The sequence below is a fragment of the Prionailurus bengalensis genome, chromosome C2 (genome assembly GCF_016509475.1).
Source record: "Prionailurus bengalensis isolate Pbe53 chromosome C2, Fcat_Pben_1.1_paternal_pri, whole genome shotgun sequence".
Classification (NCBI taxonomy): domain Eukaryota; kingdom Metazoa; phylum Chordata; class Mammalia; order Carnivora; family Felidae; genus Prionailurus; species Prionailurus bengalensis.
In genome coordinates, this window is record NC_057350.1 from 59,137,030 (window position 1) to 59,162,928 (window position 25,899).

Below are 25,899 nucleotides of genomic sequence, written 5' to 3' on the forward strand. Positions count from 1 at the left end.
TAGGCAGAGAAGGAAGTCGAAAATGCCACAAGATTAGGAAAGTCTTAACTGACTTTCTGAGCAAGTGGTTAATGAGTAACAGATTTTGGCGGATATATCAGAAGATATTGCCATTTTCACGTGAAAGTTGTTAGAGAATAAAACACTCCACATGTTAGTGATGGTTTTATCATCAAATTTCATGGGCTTTCCACTCTACCTCATTCTCCAGCCCCTCTTGCTTTCCATCTGGGCACAAGGATCAGGTAACTCTTCACCTTTTCTCGCAATTGTTTTGTGGCTGGAAATGAATGGTAAATAAATACCAGGATGGAGTCTTTTCACTTTTATAAAGTTAGGGGAGCAGAGCATTATGTTTGGGTCTGCGTGTTAACCATGTAGCTATCCAGGTGGTTGGCAACTAGCAGTTTTAAGATGAGCATATTGAAACAGTGACTTAGTAAGCAGAGAATAAAAGAAAGGTATTAAGGAAGACTTGCTTCTGAAGTAAGCCCGAGTAGTTCAGATTAGAGGCCAAAAACCTGATGGAAGCAAATGGGCTCTCTATAAGTTAGTTAGTTAGTCCGTCAGTTAGTTAGTTAGCTAGTTATGCAGTATTTCCTGCAGCCCATTTGCCTTTTAAGTCTGAATTTGACTTGTTTTGAGGCTCTCCTTGGTCACTAAAAGGTTTATCATTTTTATATTGTCAAATTTGTTCATTGTTTCCTTCATGGGTTTGCTTATCATTACAAACTGAAGTACTCCTGAGATGTTAGGGATTTACTAAATATTCAGGTACTAATATTTTCTAGTCATTAAAATTATTTGGTTAAAGATATTTAACTCAATTCCATCTTAAATCTCTTGGGTTCATGATAAAGGCAATAACTAATGTTCTGTAGGAATTCTGTTGAGAAAATAAATCATGATTACTTCCAGTTAGGGAGTTTTTTTCCTCAAGAAGTATCATTTGAATTCAATTAGATAATCCAATCAAAAGTTGAATGAGGAGTGACATATGCTGAGAACAAAATAATGTGACAGAAGAGGAAACCAGTATGTTCCATGTTACTTCTTAACTTAATCATCTAAACTACAAAGTGGAGAACACTGGTTCTGAAATCAGATAACTCAAAATCCAGTAGGGCAGACAGCCTGTGGGCAAATAATGATAAAGAGATGTGGCAAGCACAATTAGAGAAATTGTTACAGTAATAGTGATAGCTTATTTGTTGCCTTTAGACTTTCATTAGGTATCATAGGTGTCCCCTGCTTTCTGAAGGTTCATATCACATCACTTTGCTTTTCTGAAGGATCTGCATTAGTACCTGTTGTCGCTAGCTAAAAAAAAAAATTTGAAGAGGACTTTGCTTTTACAAAAAAGCCCTCCTGTGCTAATGTAGGTTCTTCATAAAAGCAAAATGGTGGAACTGCGGCTTTCAGAAAGCAGGGAACCACTCTTCACTTTAAGCCATTTCGGTTTATGAAAGGTTTTATAGGAACACACTAGTTTCAGATAGTGAGGGAAACCTGTTAGGGGGTCTTTGTTTGGGGACGGGGACTACATCACCCATGATACCTGAAATATCTTGGTGGTTTAGAACTGTCGTTATATTTACATATTCTTTTCAGATACTCACAATACGCTGTAAATCAGGTATCTTAAGCTCATTTTTCAGATGAAAAAACTGAGGCTCGACAAAGTAAATGATTGCTCTAAAAACTTACTTCTTGAAATTAGCACAGGTAAGACATCATTACAGCTCTCTTGTTCACAAATGAAATACTCTTTATAAAACAAACATGTTCTATGTATTTAAATATTCTCCAATGCTGAGTATAGTTGCAGACCAATGAATTTTTGAAAAATATTTGCAAAAAATTTGTTTATAATTTGAATATAAAAGCCAAGAGAAGTGAACGAAAACCAGATATAGTCTGAGGTAAGTGGAGTAAGGTACATGAGGTTTTTTTTTTAACCTTTGCATTTAAGTAAGGCAGACATACAGGAATGTGTATAAACATAAGTATGCAGTTTGATTAATTTTTTTAATGATTAGACGAACATATCTAGCAAAGATCAAGAACAGAACATTAACAGCATCCCAAAGCTTTATTCATGCCCCCTTCCTTTCTTTCCTACAAATGCCACTATCCAAATTTCTTACACCATAGATTCATTTTATCTGTTGTTGATATATACTACATATATTGATTATATATATTGATTATGTATGTTAATATATATGTTATAAATATATATGTTATCTATATTATATATATAGAAACATAATCATTTAGCATTTATTCATTTCTGTTTAATTTCTTTGGCTCAACAATACATTGGTGAGTTTTATCCGTATTGTTGAGAGTAGATGTAATTTATTAAATCTCATTGCAGTTTATTAAATCCCATTGTGTAAACACCATAACTTATTTATCAATTCTACTGTTGATTTGCATTTGGGTAATTTCTGTTTTGACTTTTACAAATCATGCCTCTATGAACATTTATGTACGTGTGTTTTGAAGAATATAAGTAGGCATTTCTATTAGATATATACCTAGGAGTAGATTTTCTGATCACAGGATATGCCTATGTTCCACATTTTTTTAAATTAAAATATAGTTGATACACAATGCTACATTAATTTCAGGAGTACAACATGGTGATGTGATCAGTCTAGATATTATGCTGTGCTCACCACAAGTGTAGCTACTATTTGTCCATACAACGATGTTACAGTACCATCGACCATGAAACCAAACGGTTTTCCAGTTTCCACTCCCATCAAAGTATGAATTGGGTTTTTTTACATATTTTCACTAAACTTGGTATTGTCTGTCTTTCAAGCTAGTCATTCTGGTCATGTATAGTCCAGGTTTTAATTTGCATTTCTTTGATGACTAAAGAAGTTGAGCATCTTGTCTATTGGCCACTTAAACATTCTCTTTTATGACATGCATAGTCATATATTTTGCTCCATTTTCTATAGAGTTGCCTGTCTTTGTCTCATAGCTTTGTAGAATACAAATCCTTACTCATATATATATACATATAGCAAGTATCTTCTCTTTATGGGTTGCCTTTTTACTGCTGAATATGTATCTTTTGATAGACTGCAGTTAATTAATATTAAAATAGATCAATCACTCACTTCTAATTTTTTATAATTTCATACTTCTAAAAAAGGAATAAAGCATCATATAACTGTTGATGTATGCCCTACTTAAGAAATCGGCTACTCCAGCCAAGTAGATGTTCTATAATACTTTATTTGTAAAGCAGTGTTTTATTTTCACATTTACATTTTTAATGCATTTGAAATGGATTTTTGTTTCTACTTTTAGATGGGAGTCAATGCATTTGAAATAGATTTTTGTCTTTAGTCTTAGATGAGAGCCAATATATAATTTTTCTATATGGATATCTAATTTACACATCATCATTTATTGGGAAGATAATCTTTTTCCCAAATCTATGCACTGTCTGTTCCATTTGTGATATATATCCGCACATATATGTGTGGGACTGTTTCTGACTCTACTTCATTGTGTTTCATCCATTTCCTTATCCTTGAATAAAAATAACATTGTATTACTTTAGCTTTACATTCAGATAGTAGGTCTTGTTTATGCCCTTGGCTTTTTTAGACTCAGCTTGTCAAATGCAGAATTAAAAAAAAAAAAACTGCTTGGGGGCATCTGGGTGGCTCAGTCAGTTAAGTGTCCAACTTCAGCTCAGGACATGATCTCGCAGTTTTTGGGTTCAAGCCCCACGTGCTCAGAGCCTTTGCTGACAGCTCCGAGCCTGGAGCCTGCTTCAGATTCTATGTCTCCCTCTCTCTGTCCCTCCCCTGCTCACACTTGTCTCTCTCTCTCTCTCTCTTTCTCAAAAATAACTAAACATTAAAAAATCTTTTTTGAAAACTGCTTTAAATTTTATTAGATTTGCATTGAGTCTAAAAATTAGCTTGAAAAGAATTAACGTCATTATGTTTTTTTCCTTATTTACAGTATGATGTATCTTTCCATTTATTTAAGTCTTCTTTATTTTTTTTAGATATTATTTTGCAGATTTCAGTAAAGAGGCCTTATATATCATCCAATAGGTTTTTATTACTATATATTTCTTTCTTTTTTACTTGGTAAGCTATTTTATATGGTAATTTTTAATTTTTTTCCATTTACTTATTGAAGATATATAGAAATATAATTGATTCCTTAAAAAGACTTTATTTTTTAGAACAGTTTTAGGCTTACAGAAAAACTGAGAAAATAGTACAATGTTCCCATATATCCCTTACCCAGCTTTCCCTACTATTAACATCTTATGTCAGTATGGTACATTTGTTTTAATTAACAAATTACATTTTATGTATTTTTCATAACTAAAGTCCACAGTTTATTTGCATTTCTTGATTTTTAACTTTTTTTTTTTTTTAAGGATCCCACCCCAGTTATCCCATTACATTTCTTTGTGTTGTCTCCTTAAGCTTCTCTTAACTGACCGTTAACTCAGAATTTCCATATTTTTTATGACATTGACTGTTTTGAGGGGACTGGTCAAGTATGTTGTAGAATTACCCTCTATCAGAATTTGTCTGATATTTTTCTCATGACTAGAGTGCCTTACAGGTTTAGGGGAGGAAGGCCACAGAGGTAAAATGCTATTTTAATTATGTCATATCAAGTGTACATACTATGAACTCTTATGTCTACATAGGATACATTTGTAATACAGTTAGATTTTCAGGTTTCAGACTGCACTCCTTGGCAACCTCTGTCTCCTAAATAATTTTTTTTCTTAAATGTTTATTTATTTTGAGAGAGAGCGCATGTGCAAGTAAGAGAGGGGCAGAGAGAGAATCCCAAGCAGGCTCTGCACTGTCCTGTCAGCTTGATCTCACAAACCATGAGATATTGACCTGAGCCAATATCAAGGGTTGGACGATTAACCAACAGAGCGAGCTACCCAGGTGCCCCAATAATTTCTTAAATTGTGTACTTGAAGATTCACTTTATGTGCTATAAATCTCTATACATTTTGATAAATGTGTAAGGTCACTTAGCAACCATTACAGTATCATACAGAATAGTTTCATTGCCCTAAAAATCCCCTGTGTCTCACCTGTTCAACTCTCCTGGCTACTCCTGAACCCCTGGACACCACTGATATTTCTACTGTCTCTATGGTTTTACCTTTTCCAAAATGGTATATACTTGGAATCACACAGTGTGTAGCCTTCTTAGTTTGGATTCTTTCACTTAGCAATATGTATTCCATATTTATCCATGATTTGTATGTGTATGCACGATTTGATAGTTCGTTTCTTTTTATCGCTGGATCATATTCTGTTGTATAGATACTACAGTTTACTCATTTACCTATTGAAGTCATATTGGTGCTTTCAGTTTTTGGTGATGATGAATATGCTGCTCTAAACATTTACCTGTAGATTTTTATGTAGATATAAGTTTTCAAATAAGCTGGGTGAATACCTAAGAGCACAAGCGCTGGATCCCATGGTAAGAATATGTGTAGGTTTGTTAAGAAACTGCCAACTCTCTTTCAAAGTGGCTCTATCATTTTGCATTCCAATCAACAATGAATGAGAATTCCTGCTGCTCCATACCCTCACCGACGTTTAGTATTGTATATACATATTTTAAATATTAGCCATTCTCATAGGTGTGTCGTGGAAGCTCATTATTATTTTAATTGGCAATTTTCTAACAACAAGAGATTTTGTGCATCCTTTCATGTGCTTATTTGCCAATTATATATCTTTTTTTGGTGAGGTGTCCATTTGGATTTTTTGCCTATTTTTACATTGTATTGTTTGTTTTCATATTGTTTGTTGTTTTTTTTGTATATTTGGATACAAGTCTGCTATGGCCTGAATCTTTATGACCCCTCAAAATTCATATGTTAAAATTTTAACACTCAACGGTTATGGTATGAGTAGGTGGGGCCTTTGGGAAGTGATTAGCTCATGAGTGTGGAGCCCTCATAAATGGGATTAGATTATAAAAATCCACAGAATTTCCTAGTTCCTTCCACCATGTGAGGACACAACAAGAATTCTATGACCCAGAAGAGAGCCCTTTCTCAACCATGCTGCCCCCTTGATCTTGGATTTCCAACCTCCAGAACTGTGAGAAACAAATTTCTGTTGTTTATAAACTACCCAATCTGTAGTATTTAATTTTAACAGCCTGAGTGAACTATGACAAAGTATGTGTTTTACAAATACTTTCTTGCAGTCTGTGGCTTGTTGTCATATTGTCTTTACTTTGTCTTTCACAAAGCAAAGGTCTTTAATTATAATAAAGTATAACATCAATTTTTTTTTCATTCATGAATCATACTTCTGGTATTATATCTAATAACTTATCACTAAACACAGGGTCACCTAGATTTTCTCCTGTGTTTTCTTCCAAGTTTTATAGTTTTGTATTTTTCATTTAGGTCTATAATCCATATTGAGTTACTTTTTGTTAGTTAGGTGTCTATCTTCATTTTTTTTAGCATATGCCTGTTGTAGTGGGTTGAATAGTGCTCCCACCCCCATTCTTGTCTATCTGGAACATAGAATATGATCTTATTTGGAAATAAGGTCTTTGCAGATACAATTAAGGTGATTTCAGGAAGAAATCACGTTGGGTTAGGGTGAACCCTGAATCCCAAACACCTTGATTTAGGACTTCAGATCTCTAGATCTGTGAAAAATAAATTTCTATTGTTTCAAGTCATGAAGTTTGTGGTACTTTGTTATGGCAGTCCTAGGAAACTAATCAGACACCCAACTGTCCCAGCAGCATCATTTGTCAAAAAGGCCATCCTTGGGGTACCTGGGTGGCTCAGTAGGTTGAGTGTCCAACTTCAGCTCAGGTCATGATCTCGAGGTTCATGAGTTTGAGTCCTGTGTCAGGCTCTGTGCTGACAGCTCAGAGCCTGGAGCCTGCTTCAGATTTTGTGTCTCCCTCTCTCTCTCTGCCCCTCCCCCGCTTGCACAAGCTCTCTTTCAAAAATAAACATTAAAAATGTTTAATTAAAAAAGTAATAAAAAAATAAAATAAGAAAAGGGCTATCCTTTCTCTGTTGAATTTCTTTGCACCTTTGCCAAAGATCAGTTGACTCTGTGTGTGAGTCCATATCTGGACTCTCTATTCTGTTCCATTGATCTATTTTTTTTTTTTTTTTGCCAATTCCACAGAGTATTGATTACTCTAGTTATAGTAAGTTTTTAGATTGAATAGTGTTAGCCCTCAAACTTTGTTGTCCTTCCATATTATGTTGGCTATTCTGGGTCTTCTACTTCTCTTTATAAACTTTAGAATCAGTTTGTCAATGTCTGTAAATAACTTGTTAAGATTTTAATTGGGATTGCATTGAATCTACAGATCAGGTTGGGACGAACTGATATCTTGACAATATTGAGTCTGCCTATTCACGAACATGGAATATTTCTCATTTATTTAGTTCTTCTCTGATTTGCTCATCGGAGTTTTATAATTTCCCTCATATAGATCTTGTACTTATTTTGTTAGATTTATAGCTAAGTATTTCATTTGGGAGCTGCTTATGTAAATGGTATTATGTTTTTAATTTCAAGTTCCACTTGCTCATTGTTGATATACAGGAAAGCGATTGACTTTTGTATATTAATTGTGTGATCCTACAACTTTGCTATAATTGCTTATTAGTTCCAGGAGTTTCTTTGTTGATTCTTTTTGCTTCTTTACATAGATGATCATGTCATTTATGAACAAAGACAGTTTTATGTATTCCTTCCCAATCTGCATACCGTTTATTTATTTTTCTTGCCTTATTGCATTAGGAAGAGCTTTCAGTATGTGTTGGAAACGAGTGGTGAGAGGGGGCATCCCTGCCTTGTACCTGATCTTAAGGGGAAAGCTTTGAGTTTTACACTATTAAAGTGTGATACTAGCTGTAGGGTTTTTGTAGATGTTCTTTTTTTTTTTTTTTTTTTTTTTTTTTGAAGATGTTCTTTCTCAGGTGAAGGAAGTTACCCTCTATTCCTAGTTTACTGTGAGGTTTTATTAATGAATTGGTGATGGATTTTATCAAATACTTTTTCTAAATCTGTTGATAGGATCTTGTGACTTTTCTATTTTAGTCTGTTGAGGTAATAAATTACATTAGTTGATTTTCAAGTGTTGAACCAGCTTTGTGTACATGGGATAAATCTCACTTGATCATGGAGTTTATTTTTTTAATACTTTTTTAGATTCAACTTGTTTAGAATTTTTGCATATATGTTTATAAGAGATATTGGTCTGTAGTTTTATTTTCTTGTAATGTCTTTGGCATTTTCTCTTTATTCTTTTTAGCATTTCCGTATCTATTCTTACATTATCCATATGTTTTTGCACGTGTCAAACTTTTCCATGAGTCTTTACTATATTAATCATAGTTGACTTTAATTCTCTGTCTGATAATTACAAAATCTGTACTGTATTTGAGTCTGGCTTGGATACTTGCTTTGTCTTTTCTGACTACTTTTATTCTGGGCTTTTAGCATGCCTTACAACTTTTTTTTTTTTTTTTTTTTTTTTTAATCCAGACATGACATGTCAGATAAGAACTAAGGTAAATAGAGCTTTAACTTGGGTTTTATGTTACTCTGACAGGGAGTTGGGTTGTATTTACTGTTTACTATAGGTTAAGGTATCAAGGGTTTCAAATTCTTGTAGTTTCTTTGTTTTTGTCTCTCCAATTGATGATTGAAGTCTGAGCGTTACAACCATTTCAACTGTAATCCACTGTCATTATATTGGAACCCTACTGCTGTGGTGGGGAAAACTTAAGGAAGTAAGTATTTTAAAATCTTATGTTTAAATTTCACTCTTCGTAGGCCTATGACCCTTGGCTGTGACTTCACAAGTTTTTGTACCTTTTCCCCCTGCCTTCCCCACCTTAGATAAGATAGGAAAGCTAAAGGGAACCAGATCTGGGTCATTGTCCTTCCACCCATGTGAGATAAGTTCTGATAAAGTCTTTTCCCCTGGAGAAGGGGAAATTTTTATGGAAAATGCACTGGGCTTATTTCAACATGATTACTTTCTCCTTCCTTTGCCAAAGATATGAGGTGAGTTTTCCTGGCTCTTCACTGCGAGAAACTGGCTAGGTTCATGCTGGTGGAAACTATGAATTTTAGGTCCTCCCTAATACTGGAGCCTTGAGGAGTTTGTCACCCTCAAGCTAGTTCACCCTCAACCTCCAGAGATTCATCAAAATTACCATTACTTGTGTTGGTAATTTATGTTTCAAGTTTTGCCGTCAATAAATATTTGTCAGTAGGTAGTATATGTCAGAAACACTTTTAGAAACTACCTATCAATGGTGAAGAAGATAAGAAAGCTCATTTTCTAGTGGGGAAAGACACAAATAAAAAGATCATTATAAAACTGAGAGATAAGGGAATGCTATGATAGGGATAGTATCCAAGGTGGTATGAAAGTACATTTCTCTTAATTTATACTGGGCTTTATTTTCAGATTCTCCACATAGAATAAAATACAAAAATAATGAGACAGCTGTATTTGGAGAAAATGTGACGATTTTCTGCAATTTGACAACTCCAGCAGATGTTGTGCAAATTACCTGGCAGAAGATCCAAGGTTCTTCACGACAAAATATTGGCACATATAGCAATATATATGGAGAAAAGATTCTTCCACCATACAGAGATCGGCTGCACTGTGAGGTCATCGAACCCAATTCCTCATTCATAACTATCCGTGAAGTAACATTTGAAGATGAAGCCTGCTACAAATGTCTATTTAATGTGTTCCCGCAAGGCAGCCATAGTGGACAAATTTGCCTTAACATTATAGGTATGTAAATGTTTTATGTAGAGTCAAAATCAAGGGGATGTGAGCTTTGAAGTTTAAGGTCCAGAGAAAGAATATTAGAGAAGGAAAGACTATTATAGAGGCCATCCAGAACCCGTCTTTTGTTATACAGAAGAAAAAAAGTGGAAGCCAATGATGGCTACATGGCTTTCTGATTTCCACATGGTTCCTGACCAGGCATAACATTTAGGTCTTCTGACCTCTCATCTAAATTTTACACTGCATTGATTTTAATCCAGTAGATAAAAGTCATAAATGACATCAGAATTTTCACTGGGAAAGAGAGGAAAAGAAAAAGAGAGAGTAGAGAGAAAAAAAAAAAGAGGAAGGAAGACTTAGAGAATAAAAATTTACTAACAAATTAACAAAATGTCGAAGGAATAGTGATAGTGATATAGTGTCCCCCCATTATTTTGCTATAACTTTAAAGTGTTGGAGATTTATAGAATGTAATTTTAAGGTTGAATGAAAGTGAAGATACCAACTGTTCCTCTTAAACTGGAATAGTGGGTATAAGAGACGAAATTGTGAAGTTTTGCAAAATGTGAGGAGAGGTATCTGAGAGGGACATGTTTACAACATTTCACTGTCATATACAAATTTGGGGAAGTCCATCTTTAACACTTCAGAAATCTGGTGTGACATATTTTTATATTTAATTTTGTGTCTCCTTTTTTGTCTCAGCTGTATCTGAAATAAAAACTGAGCTCCAGTCCAACTTTGACTCTGAAGATTTTCTTAGTTTTATTTACTCAGCTGTGGGAAAACCTGTTCCTCAAATATCTCTTTTCCCATCAAAAGTCTTGATTAATCCACCAGAGGAATACCTTGCTCAGAACCCAAATGGCACAGTGACTATCACGAAAATGTACAACGTCTCCTTGGAGACTGTGAGATCCCTAAGTCTCCAACACCTGATTGTGCACATGGATCATCCTCTAAGGAATGAAGAGAAGATTGTTCCTCTGTCAGTCAAACAAGAATGTAAGTAGAAATAATAATCAACAAGGGGAAATGTTTTAAAAATTCATACCAGAAGTGTTTGTGTACTCATCTATTTTTAGAAATGTTAAGTCTTCGTGGTACTCCTGCATGGTTAAAAGAATCAGGCAATGCAACTATTCTCTACCCCAGTTCTGTCTCCAATGGTAGCTGTTCTTAAAGGGCAAAGTTTTCATTGATCTCCCTTAACTGCTTTCCACTGAATTTCTGCCACAGGCAGTGAAGACTAGGTTTTCTCATACCTCCTTCAACCATTCCTCCTCCCAATATGGTTCCTTTCTTCCCAATATAGTTCTCTTACTGCTTACCTCTGCAGCCGTCAGCAGCATGGTAAAACCTATTTTTTGTTTCATCCACCATAGAAAGTCTCTCTCAGCTGCCCATTTCTCCTTGCCTGTCTTCCACCCAAGCTCTGTCAATTGTACCCTCTGTTTCAAAGCCGTAGTTAAACAAGGTATGATTTTTCTTAAAACTTTAAATAATAATTTCAATACATTTATGTTCTGCATTTATATAATATAATTGCCTACAAAATTTAAATAATTGTTTTTATATTTCGCTTGCATAATCTTTCAACATGAAACCATTTTGTCTCTATACATTAAGTGTAAACCTGATATATTTAGGTTTTCATTTACCGCCTTATTATTTGTTTTCTATTTTCTGACCTGTTTTATAATCCTTTCTCTCCCTGAATTCTTTTGGATTATTTATTTTTGTTTCATTTACCTCTTCTATTAGTTTGTTAACTATACATTCCTGCACCCTTCTTTAAGGGTTGTCTTGGAGACTGCAACATACATCTCTTGACTTATTAAAGTCTAATATAATTTACTATTTTTACTACTTTTCAGATAATGCAATGGGCTTATATGAATGCCCACTCCTTGTGCTATTGGTTTGTACATTTTATTTATTTATTTATTTATTTATTTATTTATTTATTTGAGTATAGTTGACAAACAATGCTATATTAGTTTCGGGCGCATATTTTGTACATTTTAATTCTTTATATATGTTTAAATGCCAAAATATGTTATTGTTTTTGTTCCTGTTATTTATAATAATATTCTTTATATTTATCCTTTCCGTTGTTTTTTATTTCTTTGTCCATGTTCACACTTTTCCTTCTGCCTAAAGAATTCTTTTTTGTTTTTTTCATAGTGAAAAATTATAGATGGCCAATTATTTTAATATTTTTGGTCATAAAATGTTTTAACTTTTGAAGAACATTTTTACAGGATTTCTGATTCCAGTTTGATAGTTATTTTGTATTTTTCATCACCTTGACAATGGTATTTTTTTTTTTTAATTTTTTTTTTCAACGTTTTTTATTTATTTTTGGGACAGAGAGAGACAGAGCATGAACGGGGGAGGGGCAGAGAGAGAGGGAGACACAGAATCGGAAACAGGCTCCAGGCTCTGAGCCATCAGCCCAGAGCCCGATGCGGGGCTCGAACTCACGGACCGCGAGATCGTGACCTGGCTGAAGTCGGACGCTTAACCGACTGCGCCACCCAGGCGCCCCTGACAATGGTATTTTATTGGCTTCAGACTTTCATTACTTTTGTTGAAAAGATATATATCAATTTTATTGCTGGTCCTTTGAAATGTATCTCCCTTTCATCCTGGCGGCTTTTAAGATTTTCTCCTTGTATTTGTTTTATGTCAGTTTTATTATTAGTGCTTTGGTGTCACATCCTTTGTATTTGTCTTGCTTGTGTTTTCCTAAGGTTCTTGAGTGTTTAGTTAATGTCCTTCATCACTTTTGGAAAAAATGTAAACTCAGGAAGTGGAGAGGATAAAATTTCTCCATAATTTGTCATTCATTCAAGAACAAAAAGCATCACTCGCCATCAATGATATTGGTTCATAAAGTTTGAATGAGTGAAGGACACATCACATTTTTTGGAAGTTTAACAATTTGGGGTACATAACCAGCTACTGGACTGTTGGAATAAGTAGCCTACTACATAGTCCAGATGGGCTAAACATAACCTCATTTGAACCTAGGATGTCTCATTAATATTTGAATTAAACAATCTGTGGACTAACCTAAATAAAGTACAAGGTAATAACCAGCACAAAATGAAACTACTACAAAACATAACACACTCAGGCCAACATAAATTATCCTTCCATCATTTTCATGCCCCACTCCCCCAGGTTAACACAACCTGGTTAAAGCAAAGTCACCTCAGTGCTGTGGAATTAGAACAGTGGGAAATTTCCCTAGGGATTCTGATAGTCATGCTAACAGGCCACAGGGTCGTTCCTATGGTCTTACAATGCTGTTTCATGTGATTGATAGTTTGCTTGTTACACAACTTTAGTTTAACAACCCTTTTGCCCTCAGAATTTGCAAAGTAGTCCTCCATTGTCTTTGATCGTCCATTGTGATTGATGAAAAGTCAAATGTCAATCAGAAAATTGTAATAGTAAATATCACCATATCTTCTCTTTGGTAACGGTAACCTTCTCATTATCCTTAGAGCTCTGAAACTTTCTACTACTATTTTTAGAGTATTTTATTTATTGTTCTTTAATGTAATTGGCATTTGGTGAGTTCATTCAATTTGGAGACTCAAATCTTTAAACTCTGAATATTCTCTCCTTTCTTTGAAAAATTTCCACCTGTTCACTTAATTTATTCTCTTTTTATAAACCTCAATTAATTGGGCATGAAAACATTTACATTGAATCTTATTTTCATCTTTTAAAAAATATGTCTTTTCTTCCCTTCATAGTATCTGGGAGACTTAAAAAAATATCTTTAAACTTTTTCATTCAAGTTTTTCTTTTTTTGACAATCAGGCTTATAATTTTGAATTGCTTTTATAATTTAAGATTAATTTTATAAATTAAAGTTGATTTCATTTTTTCATACCCTTCTCTTCCTGCTTTAAGAAAGAAATATCTTGTCAAATCTTGTAATTATCTTCTGTTTCTTTAATTATCTCCTCCACTGCCCACCCTTGGGACACTACCACCATTTTAATTTTATTTATGCTTCCTTTACTCAATCTTTCTCACTTTGATTACAGGTTTTATTCAAACTCTGATGAGCCCTGACTGCAGCTTTACAGATTTTTTGTGTGTTTTTTTACATCTTGTAAAGAGACAGACTTTTGTTTGTAGAAAGGAGGCAGCAGAAGACTCTAAAAGCCAGAATGGAGGGGCCTATACTCAAGGTGTCTGACCCCCTACCCTAAGTATTCCTAGTATATATTCATTATATTCAATGAATTACTTAACTATTCCTTCTTCCTCTTCCCCTTGTCCTCCTCCTCCTCCTCCTCCTCCTCCTGCTTCTTCTTCTTCTTCTTCTGCTTCTTCTTCTTCTTCTTCTTCCTGAAGGGTAAGAGCACCTGGCTGTCCAGAACTGAACTTTCGGATATGGAAATGGGTGCTTTTGAGTGTAAGTTTCATTCTGTGATTAATCCCTCCTTCTTTTGTCATCTGAGTTCTAATGCTGTCCAGTTTCTGTGGGGCTCTCTCTGCAGGTGTAGTCTGTTCTGTGCATACATGAGCCTGCAGCTTCTCTCACCCTGCACCTTCAGAGGCCATTCCTCTATCCACTTCACATCTGTTGTAAATTTGTTTAAATCTCTTGCCAATGAAGATCATTCTTCTGTCTGCTGTTTTTCGCTGAATCAGTTTATTTTTGTTACTATAATTTTAATGGAGTCTTAGGAAGGGTAGAGGTAAATATTTTTGTTACATGTGTTTCTTGAAACTGAAGTTAATCAGGTCCTCTTTCTGTAAAAATTCCTTAAATCATGAGATTGGAACATGCCCATTGAATAGCATATGTATATATCTCTCATCAATCTATTGGCTGGATTATTATGGTTAATTTCACTTCTCACTAAAATGCAAATGTCTGTAAAGAAGTAACTTGTCAATTCAGAAGATAATTCTTCCTTGCTTAGCTTTGCAACAATTAGTAGGGATATAAATTCCTGATTTTTTTTTTTTTTTTTTTTTTTTGAGAGAGAAAGCATGTCAGCAGGAGAGGGGCAGAGGGAAAGAGGGAGAGAATCTCAAGCAAGCTCTGCACTGAGCATGATGTGGGGGCTTGATCCCACGATCCTGGGATCATGACCTGAGCCGAAATCAAGAGTCGGACCTGCAACTGACTAAGCCACCCAGGTGCCCCCTATAAATTTCTGGTTTTACTGAAATCTCATAGAAAGCCTTTTTTCCCCCATGCTTTATTATTGCTGACTTTAGTGCTGTGTTCACATTTTAGTGCCAATTTCAGGGCTGTATTCACATTTTATGCCCATTCAGCCTTCTTTGCCCAGTTTGAATGAGCTATGTAGTATCTCATTGAAAAAGAATATAGTTGGGGCGCCTGGGTGGCTCAGTCCGTTAAGCGTCCGACTTCAGCTCAGGTCACGATCTCGCGGTCCGTGAGTTCGAGCCCCGCATCAGGCTCTGGGCTGATGGCTCAGAGCCTGGAGCCTGGTTCCGATTCTGTGTCTCCCTCTCTCTCTGCCCCTCCCCCGTTCATGCTCTGTCTCTCTCTGTCCCAAAAATAAATAAACGTTGAAAAAAAAAATTTAAAAAAAAAAAGAATATAGTTAAAACTAGAAGCTGAGACCAAGTGACATCTGAACAGTCAAAAATAAATAGCACAGTTTCTCACATGGATTTTCCTAACAGTATCAACGAAGAAGTAATCGCTAACAAAAATTTCTCAAAAAAAGGACTCAAAAACTCTACCACAAGCAGACCTAAGAATGCAAAATGCACAATAATTCATGCCATTTACTGTAAGCACAATTTCCTCACAAGGTCCATCCACAAAGTGTATTGGTTCATTTTTATATTATATCTAAGAACTAGCATTGATAATCATGATGATCTTCGGTTAAATTTAAGTTGTAATTAAAAATGTAATTATATTCAGAAGATAGAATATACATATCTATTCACAGATAGAAGTGGATTTGTAAGGGGCGCCTGGGTGGCTCAGTCAGTTAAGCATCCGACTTCGGCTCAGGTCATGATCTCGCGGTCCATGAGTTTGAGCCCCGTGTCCGGCTCTGTGCTGAACGCTCAGAGCCTGGAGCTTTTTTCGGATTCTGTGTCTCCCTCTCTCTCTGACCCTCCCCCATTCATGCTCTGTTTCTCTCTGTCTCAAAAATAAATAAACGTTAAAAAAAAAAAGAAGAAGTGGATTTGTAATACAATTTAGGAATACTATGGCCAAAATAGTTACTATAAAGAGTGTTGATAGGGTGCCTGGGTGGCTCAGTTGGTTAGGTATCAGACTCTTGATTTTGGCTCAGGTCATGGTCTCATGGTTTGTGAGACTGGATTCTCTCATTCCCTCTCTATCTGCCCCTCCCTTACTTGTGCTCTTTTTCTCTAAAAATGCATTTAAAAAAACTTAAAAAAAAGAACTTATCCAACTCAACACTCAAAAAACAGCTAATCCAGTTAAGAAATGGTCAGAAGACATGCATGAACAGACATTTCTCCAAAGAAGGGATACAAATGCCTAACAGACACATAAAAAAATGCTCAACATCACTCATCATCAGGTAAATATAAATCAAAACCACAATGAGATACCACCTCACACCTGTCAGAATGGCTAACATTAACAACTCAGGAATCAACAGATGTTGGCAAAGATGCAGAGAAAGGGAAACCCTCTTACACTGTTGGTAGGACTGCAAACTGGTGCAGCCACTCTGGAAAACAGTGGGGAAGTTCCTCAGAAAATTAAAAATAGATCTACCCTGTGACCCAGCAATTGCACTGCTAGGTCTTTAGCCAAAGGAAACCAAAATGCTGATTTGAAGGGGCACATGCCCCATTGTTTACAGCAGCGCTATCAACAATAGCCAAATTATGGAAAGAGTCCAAGTATCCATCAACAGATGAATGGATAAAGAAGATGTGATAAATATAAACACAAAGGAATATTACTCAGCCATCAAAAAGAATGAAATCTTGCCATCTGTATCAATGTGGATGGAACTAGAGTGTGTTATGCTAAATGAAAAAAGTCGATCAGAGAAAGACAAATACCATATGATTTCACACGTATGTGGTATTTAAGAAACAAAACAGATTAACATAGGGGAAGGAAAGGAAAAATAAAATAAGATAAAAACAGAGAGGGCGGCAAACCACAAGAGAGTGTTAAAAAGAGAGCAAGCTGAAGGTTCCTAGAGGGGCAGTTAGTGGGGTGATGAGCTAAATGGCTGATGGGCATTAAGGAGGGCACTTGTGATGAGCACTGGGTGCTATATATAAGTGATGAATCACCAAATTCTATTCCTGAAACCAATATTATACTATATGTTAGCTAACTTGAATTTAAATAAAATCTTGGAAGAAAATTTTTAAAAAGTGTTGATACTCAAAGTTTTACAATATTCTTTTTCATAAGACTGCAGACTCTGGAATCAGACAATACTGAACTTGCTTCCCAATTTTGCCACTTAATCACTATGTATCTTTGGCCAATTTTCTTAACATCTCAGAGCCTCTATTTTGCCATCTGTATCTAATAATGTACTCTCCTGGTTAATGTAAATAATCCTTATAAGATGCTTATCACATTGCTTAACACATTAATCTTAAGTACTAATTATCATCATAAATTTATTTTCTGGGGCTTTTGCAGATACATTTTAATAATTGAATAATATTTCATTGTGACTACATTATGTTTTTCTTAAACATTTTCTTGTGATTGTTCTTTTGGTGGTTATATCTTTTTTTCTTATTCTTGAGTGTGGTAAAATGGTATTAAATATTATCTGTCTTCAATTTGAAAATGCGTTAGTATATTCTTTTACAAAATTGAATATGGTAAATAATATTAAAGTATCAATTTGATTATCAACAAAGCAATGGTAAATCAAAAGAGCATTGAAGATTTAAAGTACCGTGTATAGAAATGACATATAGTCACAAAGAATATGTTTCTGCTTGTGTCTTTCAGGTACTTCTGGTTCTCCTTATATTTTGTTGTATGCATTTGGTTCATTCATAATTTTTCTATGTATTGTATTTATCATTTTCCATCTTGTTCAGAGAAAGAAAAAGTAAGTTATATTACTCCCTGTCTATGATAGGGAAGGTGGGTAAAATAGGTCTAGTTTTAAATCTAAAAAAAATTTTTTTTCATGGAAAAACTCATCATGGAAAGAATGATGATGGAAAACTCTTTTCCCTATATTTAATAATTCTTGCAGTCAAGGGTTTATTCTTATTAAAATGATACCCTACTTGGGATTGTTACAAAGGTAGGCTGTTAGTAATTTATGCCGTGGTAAATTGAGTTTAAGATTCTTTCTTGAGGACAGATTTTGACAGGACAGAGCATATGGACTTCAGGTGACTGGTGGGAGGGGATCCACTGAGTGGTGAAAAAGGCTGAATGTGAACAGTTTTTAGGATTCAAGAATGAACGAAAGGAGGTTTTTAAAAGAGGTGATTGCCATAGTCAAAATGGGAATCAACAGTAGTCTGGACTAGGGTGGTAGCCTTGGGAGTTGAGGGAATTAGGGATAGGTTTAGGATGACAAGATTTGCTGCTGGAGAAGATGTGGATAAAGGGTAAAAGGGGGAAATTATCTTGATGATTCTAAATGTTTTGCCATGGAGTGAAGAAGCCTTTACAAATGGGGAATTATTAGAGGAAGAACAAATTTGGAGGGAGGATCAAGAGTTCTATTTTGAACATATTTGTTTTCACATGTTTATTTGACAACCAAGAGAATGTCAATCATCTCTATATATGAATCTGGAATTTACAGAGCAGATAAGGATCAGAGGTACAAATTTGGGAGAGTAGAAGGTATGCTCTTTAACGGGACAGATCCTAAGTTATGACTCCACTACAATAGAGTGGAAATAACCTGCAAGTTCTGTTAATGGAGTATATTTATGCTGAACTCAGCATTGAAAAGATATTTTGATCAATCTCTAAAGAGATCTGAATCTCCCTTTTTTTTTTCTTTTTTTTTTTTAATTCATAGTGTACTCTCACAATATACTGCCATTAGGGGGAGTGTTTGGACTGTATTCTTCTAATGAATATATCAATGTCATCATACCTGTAGGTCAGAGAATGTGCCTGAAACCACACCCCAGCTGAGACATCCTGAGGGGGAGTCCTTAGTAACCCGATGTTTTCCTGCTCACAGGTAATTAAATTGGCATGTGTTTGATTTTTGCTGTCACTGTGTATACTTCACATTTAAGACTTAACCTTCCATATTAAATCATCCATTTGGTAGCAACAATTATCATTTAAAAAATAAATGGAAACAAAGATTTGTTTATATAATCCAGTTGCATGAACTAGTGGGTTCAAGTGAAATTGTATTAATGTTAATGACTTTGAATGTTCCTATTCATCTCCTGATTCAGGATCCCTCCAATCAACACCAATTGAATGGTTTCTTTGATTTGTGTGATTGTGTGTGTGTGTGTGTGTGTGTGTTTTGATTATTAGTAAGTATGAGAATGTCTTCATGTATTTGTTGGACATTCAGGTTTCCCCTTCTGTGAGGTTCTTGTCTACATCTTCATGTAATTCCTGGTTGTTTGTCTATATTTGCAGAAATTCTTTATATTTTAGATTCTTTGCATACTAGACATTGATTACTTCTCCCTATTTGGCACCACTGTATCTCAGTTACATCATTAAAAGAACAGAAATATTTAATGCTTTAATGTTGTTAAATTCATCAATTTTCACCTAACAGTTTGAGTTTGGGGAATTATTTAAGAAGTCATTATCCACCTAAATTCACAAAAATGTGATCATATTTATTGGCTTCATATTTTTCTATTTTATGTTTAGATTTTTATTTATCTACTTATTTTTTTAAATGTTTATTTATTTTAAGAGAAAGAGCATGCACACACACAAGCTGGGGAGGGGCAGAGAGAGAGGGAGACAGAGGATCTGAAGCAAGACTCTGCACTGTTATCAGAGTTCAAACTCACAAACTATGAGATCGTGACCTGAGCCACCCAGGCACCCAGAATTTCCTTCTTTTTATTTAATTTTATTTTTTTAATTTTATTTTTTTAAATTTACATCCAAATTAGTTAGCATATAGTGCAACAATGATTTAAGGAGTAGATTCCTTAGTGTCCCTTACCCATTTAGCTCATCCCCCCTCCCACAACCCCTCCAGTAACCCTCAGTTTGTTCTCCGTATTTATGTGTCTCTTCTGTTTTGTCCCTCCCTGTTTTTATATTATTTTTGTTTCCCTTCCCTTATGTTCATCTGTTTTGTTTCTTAAAGTCCTCATATGAGTGAAGTCGTGTGATTTTTGTCTTTCTCTGACTGACTAATTTCACTTAGCATAATACCCTCCAGTTCCATCCATGTAGTTGCAAATGGCAAGATTTCATTCTTTTTGATTGCCGAGTAATACTCCATCGTGTATATATATCACATCTTCTTTATCCACAGAATTTCCTTTTTTTTAAGTTGAGTAGTATTCTGTTGTTTGTGTGTACCATATTTTCTTTATCCATTCATCTGTTGATCAACATTTAGGTTGTTTCTGCATCTTGGCTGTTGTGCACAGTGCCACAAGGAACATGGAAGTACTAATATCTCTTTGAGATTCTGATTTCACTTCTTTTCCATAAATACCCAAAAGTGGGATTGCATCATATGTACTTTTATTTTTATTTTTTGAGAGGTGGGGAGGGGTTGAGGAAGAGGGGGAGAGAGAAAAAATCTTTTTCCCTCTCTGGGTGTGGAGCCCAACATGGGGCTCGATCTTACAACCCTGAGATCATGACCTGAGCTGAAATCAAGAGTTGGTTGCTTAACCGACTGAGCCACTCAAGTGCCCCTATTTTTAATTTTTAAAGAAATCTCCATACTGTTTTCCACATTGGCTGTACCATTTTGCAACTCCACCAATAGCAAGCAAGGGTTTCAATTTCTACACGTCCTCATCAACCTATGCTGTCTTTTGTTTCTTGTTTTATTAGTTTTGTTTTTTTTTTTTGTTTCTTTCTAGTTATTAGCAAGTTGTTTTAATTGAAGTAAGTTAACATACAATATATATTAGTTTCAAGTGTACAACATAGTGATTTGATAATTATATATGTTACATATGCTCACCACAATAAATGTAGTTACTATCCGGCATGATACAAAGTTATTACCATATTATTTACCCTATTCCCTATGCTGTACTTTTCATCCCTGTGACTTAATTATTTTATAACTGGAAGTTTGTACTTCGTAATTCCCTTCATCTATTTTGTCCATTTGCCCACCTTCTTCCCCTCCGGTAACCATTAGTTTGTTCTCAGTATTTATGAGTCTTTCTGCTTTTTGTTGGTTCATTGGTTTGTTGGTTTGTTGATTTGTTTTGTTTTTTAGATTCCACATATAACGGCAATCATATGGTATTTGTCTTTCTCTGTCTGACTTATTTCACGTGGCATAATACCCTCTAGGTCTATTCATGTTGTTGTGAATGGCAAGATTTCATTCTTTCCTGTGGCTGAAAAATATATATATCTCACATCTTCTTTATCCATTCATTTAGTGATGGATACTTAAGTTGATTCCATATCTTGGTTATTGTAAATAGTGAGCAATAAACACAGGGGTGCATATATCTTTTTGAATTAGTGTTTCCATTTTCTTTGGGTAAATACCCAGAAGTGGAATTACTTAATCATACAGTATTTCTAATTTTTAATTTTTTGAGGAACCTCCATACTGTTTTCCACAGTGGCTGCATCAGTTTACATTCCTACCAACAGTGCACATGGTTTCTCTTTTCTCCATATCCTCTCTGACACTCGTTTTATTTTTTGATACTAGCCATTCTGACAGGTGGAAGATGACATGTTAACAATATTAATTCACAAATATCCTAAATTTGGTCAGTAAATCTCCCTCATCGATAACCCAGGTGCTTTCCAAGAGGCTGCTTCTGTGCTGGGTCTCAGACAGAGTGATATACTGTGCTGGCCCTTTGAGAGTCTCAATTTCTTATGGCTCGCTGGCTCTCCCCAAATTAAGCCCCTCTGGTTTTCAAAAGCTCCTGGAGTTAAGCCCTGATGACTTTCAAGGCCAGATGTTGTGGGGCTTTATGTTCCCTTTCCTGTTCAGGTTCCCAGAGCCAGTGGTGCCTGATGTGGGTCTTGGTCCCCTTGCTCCTCAGGGAGGACCTCCGCACCTGTGATATCCCTTCTGCCTGTAGGTCACCATGTTGGAGGTTTGGTTCCTGGCTGCATCCCTGCCCTTCCTACCCTTCTCACTGGGACTTCTATTTATGTCTTCAGCTGTGAAAAATCCGTTCACCAGGCCCAAGTTTTTTTTCAGAGAGAGCTGTATTACATGTACTTGTTGCCTTGGTGAGCTCATGGGAGGAGGTGAACTCAAAATCCTTCTATGCTGCCATTTTCCCCACTTTCTTGTCTCGTTGTCTTGATAACAGCCATCCTGGCATGTGTCAAATAATATCTCACTGAGGTACTGATTTGCATTTCCCTGACAATTAACGACATCGAGCACTTCTTCACATGCCTGTTGGCCATTTATATCTTCTTTGAGAAATATCTGTGCAGATTTCAAATCCTTAGTCTATTTTTTTTTCAGCTGGGTTATTGGGGTTTTTTTGCTATTGAGTTGCAGTTCTTTATGTGCTTTGGAGATTAACCTCTTATCAGTCACATGGTTTGAAACTATTTTTTTTCCAGAGGTCAGGTTGTCTTTTATCACTAGCACTGATTAATTTAAAAACACACCTGGAAGCATGCCCTAAATAAAATGAAAACTCATTTTAGCAACTCATTAGGCCAGATGATGTGACTGAAATTGAGAAATGGATACATTCCTAGAAACACAATAACCACCATGATGAAATCTTGAAGAAGTAGAAAAGTGTGAACAGACCTATATCTAGTACGGAGAGTAAATCAGAAATCAAAAACTTTCAACAGAGAAAAGGCCAGGACTGTTTGGCTTCACTAGTGAATTCAACCAACACTTAAACAAGAGTTGGGGCGCCTGGGTGGCTCAGTCAGTTATGCATCCGACTTCGACTCAGGTCATGATCTCACTGTTCCCGCTTCAGGCTCTGTGCTAACTCCTCAGAGCCTGCAGCCTGTTTCAGATTCTGTGTCTCCCTCTCTCTCTTGGCCCCTCCCCTGCTCGTGCTCTGTCTCTCTCTCTCTCAAAAATAAAGACAATATTAAAAAAAATTTTTAAACAAGAGTTAATGTCAATGCTTCTCAAACTCCTTTAAACAATTGAAGGGGAGGGAACACTTCCCAACTCATTTGTTGAAGCCAAGGGTACCTTGATACCAAAGCCAAAGACATCACAAGAAAACAAAAACAAAAACAAAACTCCCAGCCAATATTCCTACAAATATAGATGCAAAAATCTTTAACAAAATACTAGCAAACTGAATCCAGCAGCATATTAAAAGGCACACACACCATGACCAAGTGGGATTTATCTCTGGGATGCAAGGATAATTCAACATCTGCAAATTAATTAATGTGATACACCATATTAACGCAATAAAGGATAAAAGTCACATGATCATCTCAATACATGTAGAAAAAGCATTTGAAAAACTTCAAGATACTTTCACGATGAAAATTTTGAACAAAGTAGGAATAGAAGGAAAGTATCTCAACATAATAAATGTCATATTTGAAAAAACCATAGCTAACAACACCCTCAACAATGAAACACTGAAAGCTTGACCTCTATGATCAGGAACAAAGCATGAGTGCACACTCTTAACACTTGTACCTAACATAGTACTGGAAGTCTTAGCCAGAGGAATTAATCAGGAAGAAAAAAACAAAAAGCTTAGAAATCAGTAAGGAAGAGGTAAAACTGTCCTTGTTTGCAGATGCCATGATCTTATATATACAAAATCCCACAGACGCCATAAAAAACTTAGAATAAATAAATGAATTCAGGAAAGTTACAATTTGAAAAGCCAACATACAAAAATCAGTTGTGTTTCTACACTAACAATGAACTGTCTAAAAAGGAAATTAGGGAAAGCAATTCCATTTACAGTAACACCAAAAGAAATAAAATACTTAGGAATAAAACTAACAAAGGAGGTAAAAGACTTGTATACTGATAACTATAAAACATTAATGAGGGGTGTCTGGCTGGCTCACTCAGAAGACCATGCGACTCTTGATCTCATCATGAGTTCGAGACCCACGTTGGGTGTAGAGATTACTAAAAATAAATTAATTTAAAAAATATTAACAAAATTAGACAAATGGGACAATATCCCAAATTCATGTACTGGAAGCCTTAATATTGTTAAAGTGTCAGTTATTAAATTTTTGTGACCAATTTGGCACTTTCAGAATTTTGTCCATTTTGTGTTTTCGAATTGATATGAATGTTCATAATATTGTCTTATTTTTTTCTATTTGTTATATCAATGCTAGTTCTCATTTTTCATTCTATATTGTTTCTTTTTATTTTTAATTTTCTTAGCAATTTTTGCCACAGATTTGTTCAATTAATTTCTAGACAAAAGCCCCTTTTTTGTTCATTCAATTTTGTTCCTTCTAATTGATTTTTGTCTTTAGTTTTATCAGCAGGCTCCACTGTCAGAGCAGAGCCCAACACAGAACTCAATCCATGACCTTGGGATCATGACCTAAGCTGAAATCAAGAGTCAGATGCTCAAGTGACACTGAGTCACCCAGGCACCCCTGTCCAAGAATTTTAAATGTCATATTTCCCTTTTTTTGCAAAATGTTAATTTTATGTAAGCACATTTCTTCTTTTCCAAAGAACTTTTAAAGCAATAGTTATGCTTCATAATGGCAGGGATTTTTTTCCCCTCATTCACTCTTCTGTGTCCTAAGTTTCTATCTTTTGTGTTTTTAACCTACTTGTATATGTTGCAGTTACTGATATATATAATAGGACATTTTTTCCATTTTATTTTATTTTATTATTTAAAAAAAAAATTTTTTTTAATGTTTATTTATTTTTGAGACAGAGAGAGGCAGAGCATGAACGGGGGAGGGTCAGAGAGAGGGAGACACAGAATCCGAAACAGGCTCCGGGCTCTGAGCCGTCAGCACAGAGCCCGACGCCGGGCTCGAACTCACGGACTGCGAGATCATGACCTGAGCCAAAGTCGGCCGCTTAACCGACTGAGCCACCCAGGCGCCCCTCCATTTTATTTTTAAATTTATATTTTACTGTAGTGATAGTCTTTTTTTCTCCCATACTGTCTGTCACTGGGTTAAATATTCTTTTGTTACTTTGAGTTATATTTCATGCTTAGTCTTCTGATGTTCTTTCCTAACTTACTAAGGACAATACTTGTATTTATTTTATAATGTCAATTTCTTAAACATATACAACTTGCCATAATTCTCACCTACCTCCCATGATCTCCTTTCCTCCTTCCATGTAGGTTTGAATTATTCAATTATTTTATATAGGGATACAAGTTGGGGGAATTTGCTTTATGGGGGCAATTCATCAATTTTTATGAATTATTTATCCTTTCTATATATCTTTCAGTTTGTCTGGAAAAATCCAGTCATTATGTTATTATTTACAGTCCTCAGATTTGGAGCCACATGGATGCTTAAGTAAAAGCTTTTTCCCAGCACCTTGTCAAAGGGTGGTCCTAGGAAAACATAAAGGCTTCAGAAGATGAACAGTTCATTGATTTCTCTCTCTCTCTCTCTCTCTCTCTCTCCCCCTAAGAGCCAAGAACTCTGGAATGTGTTAAAATAAGAAGACTCCTCATCATTAACTCAAGTGGAAAAAAATAATCACATCATGAAAGAAGAGATCATTACAGAATTGGTTGCTTGAATATATAATTTGATACTAGATACATTGATTGCTTGAATATATAATTTGATTCTGGATAAAAAATAAATGTACAATTGTTTCTTATTTTTTTTAGTGTTTATTTATTTTTTAGAGATAGAGTGGGGGAAGGGCAGAGGGAGGGAGACACAAAATCTGAAGCAGGCTCCAGGCTCTGAGCTGTCAGCACAGA

At 35.3% G+C, this 25,899-nt stretch overlaps 1 protein-coding gene across 1 annotated transcript; it reads left to right on the forward strand.

Annotated features, from left to right (window-relative positions):
- Positions 1-134: 134 nt before the first annotated feature.
- Positions 135-25,799, forward strand: LOC122491434 (OX-2 membrane glycoprotein-like). Its single transcript, XM_043594168.1, has 6 exons — positions 135-245; positions 9,505-9,843; positions 10,546-10,845; positions 17,831-17,933; positions 18,954-19,037; positions 25,599-25,799. The coding sequence occupies exons 1-6, from the start codon at positions 152-154 to the stop codon at positions 25,621-25,623; spliced, it is 945 nt and encodes a 314-aa protein (XP_043450103.1). The 5' UTR covers positions 135-151; the 3' UTR covers positions 25,624-25,799.
- Positions 25,800-25,899: the final 100 nt, after the last annotated feature.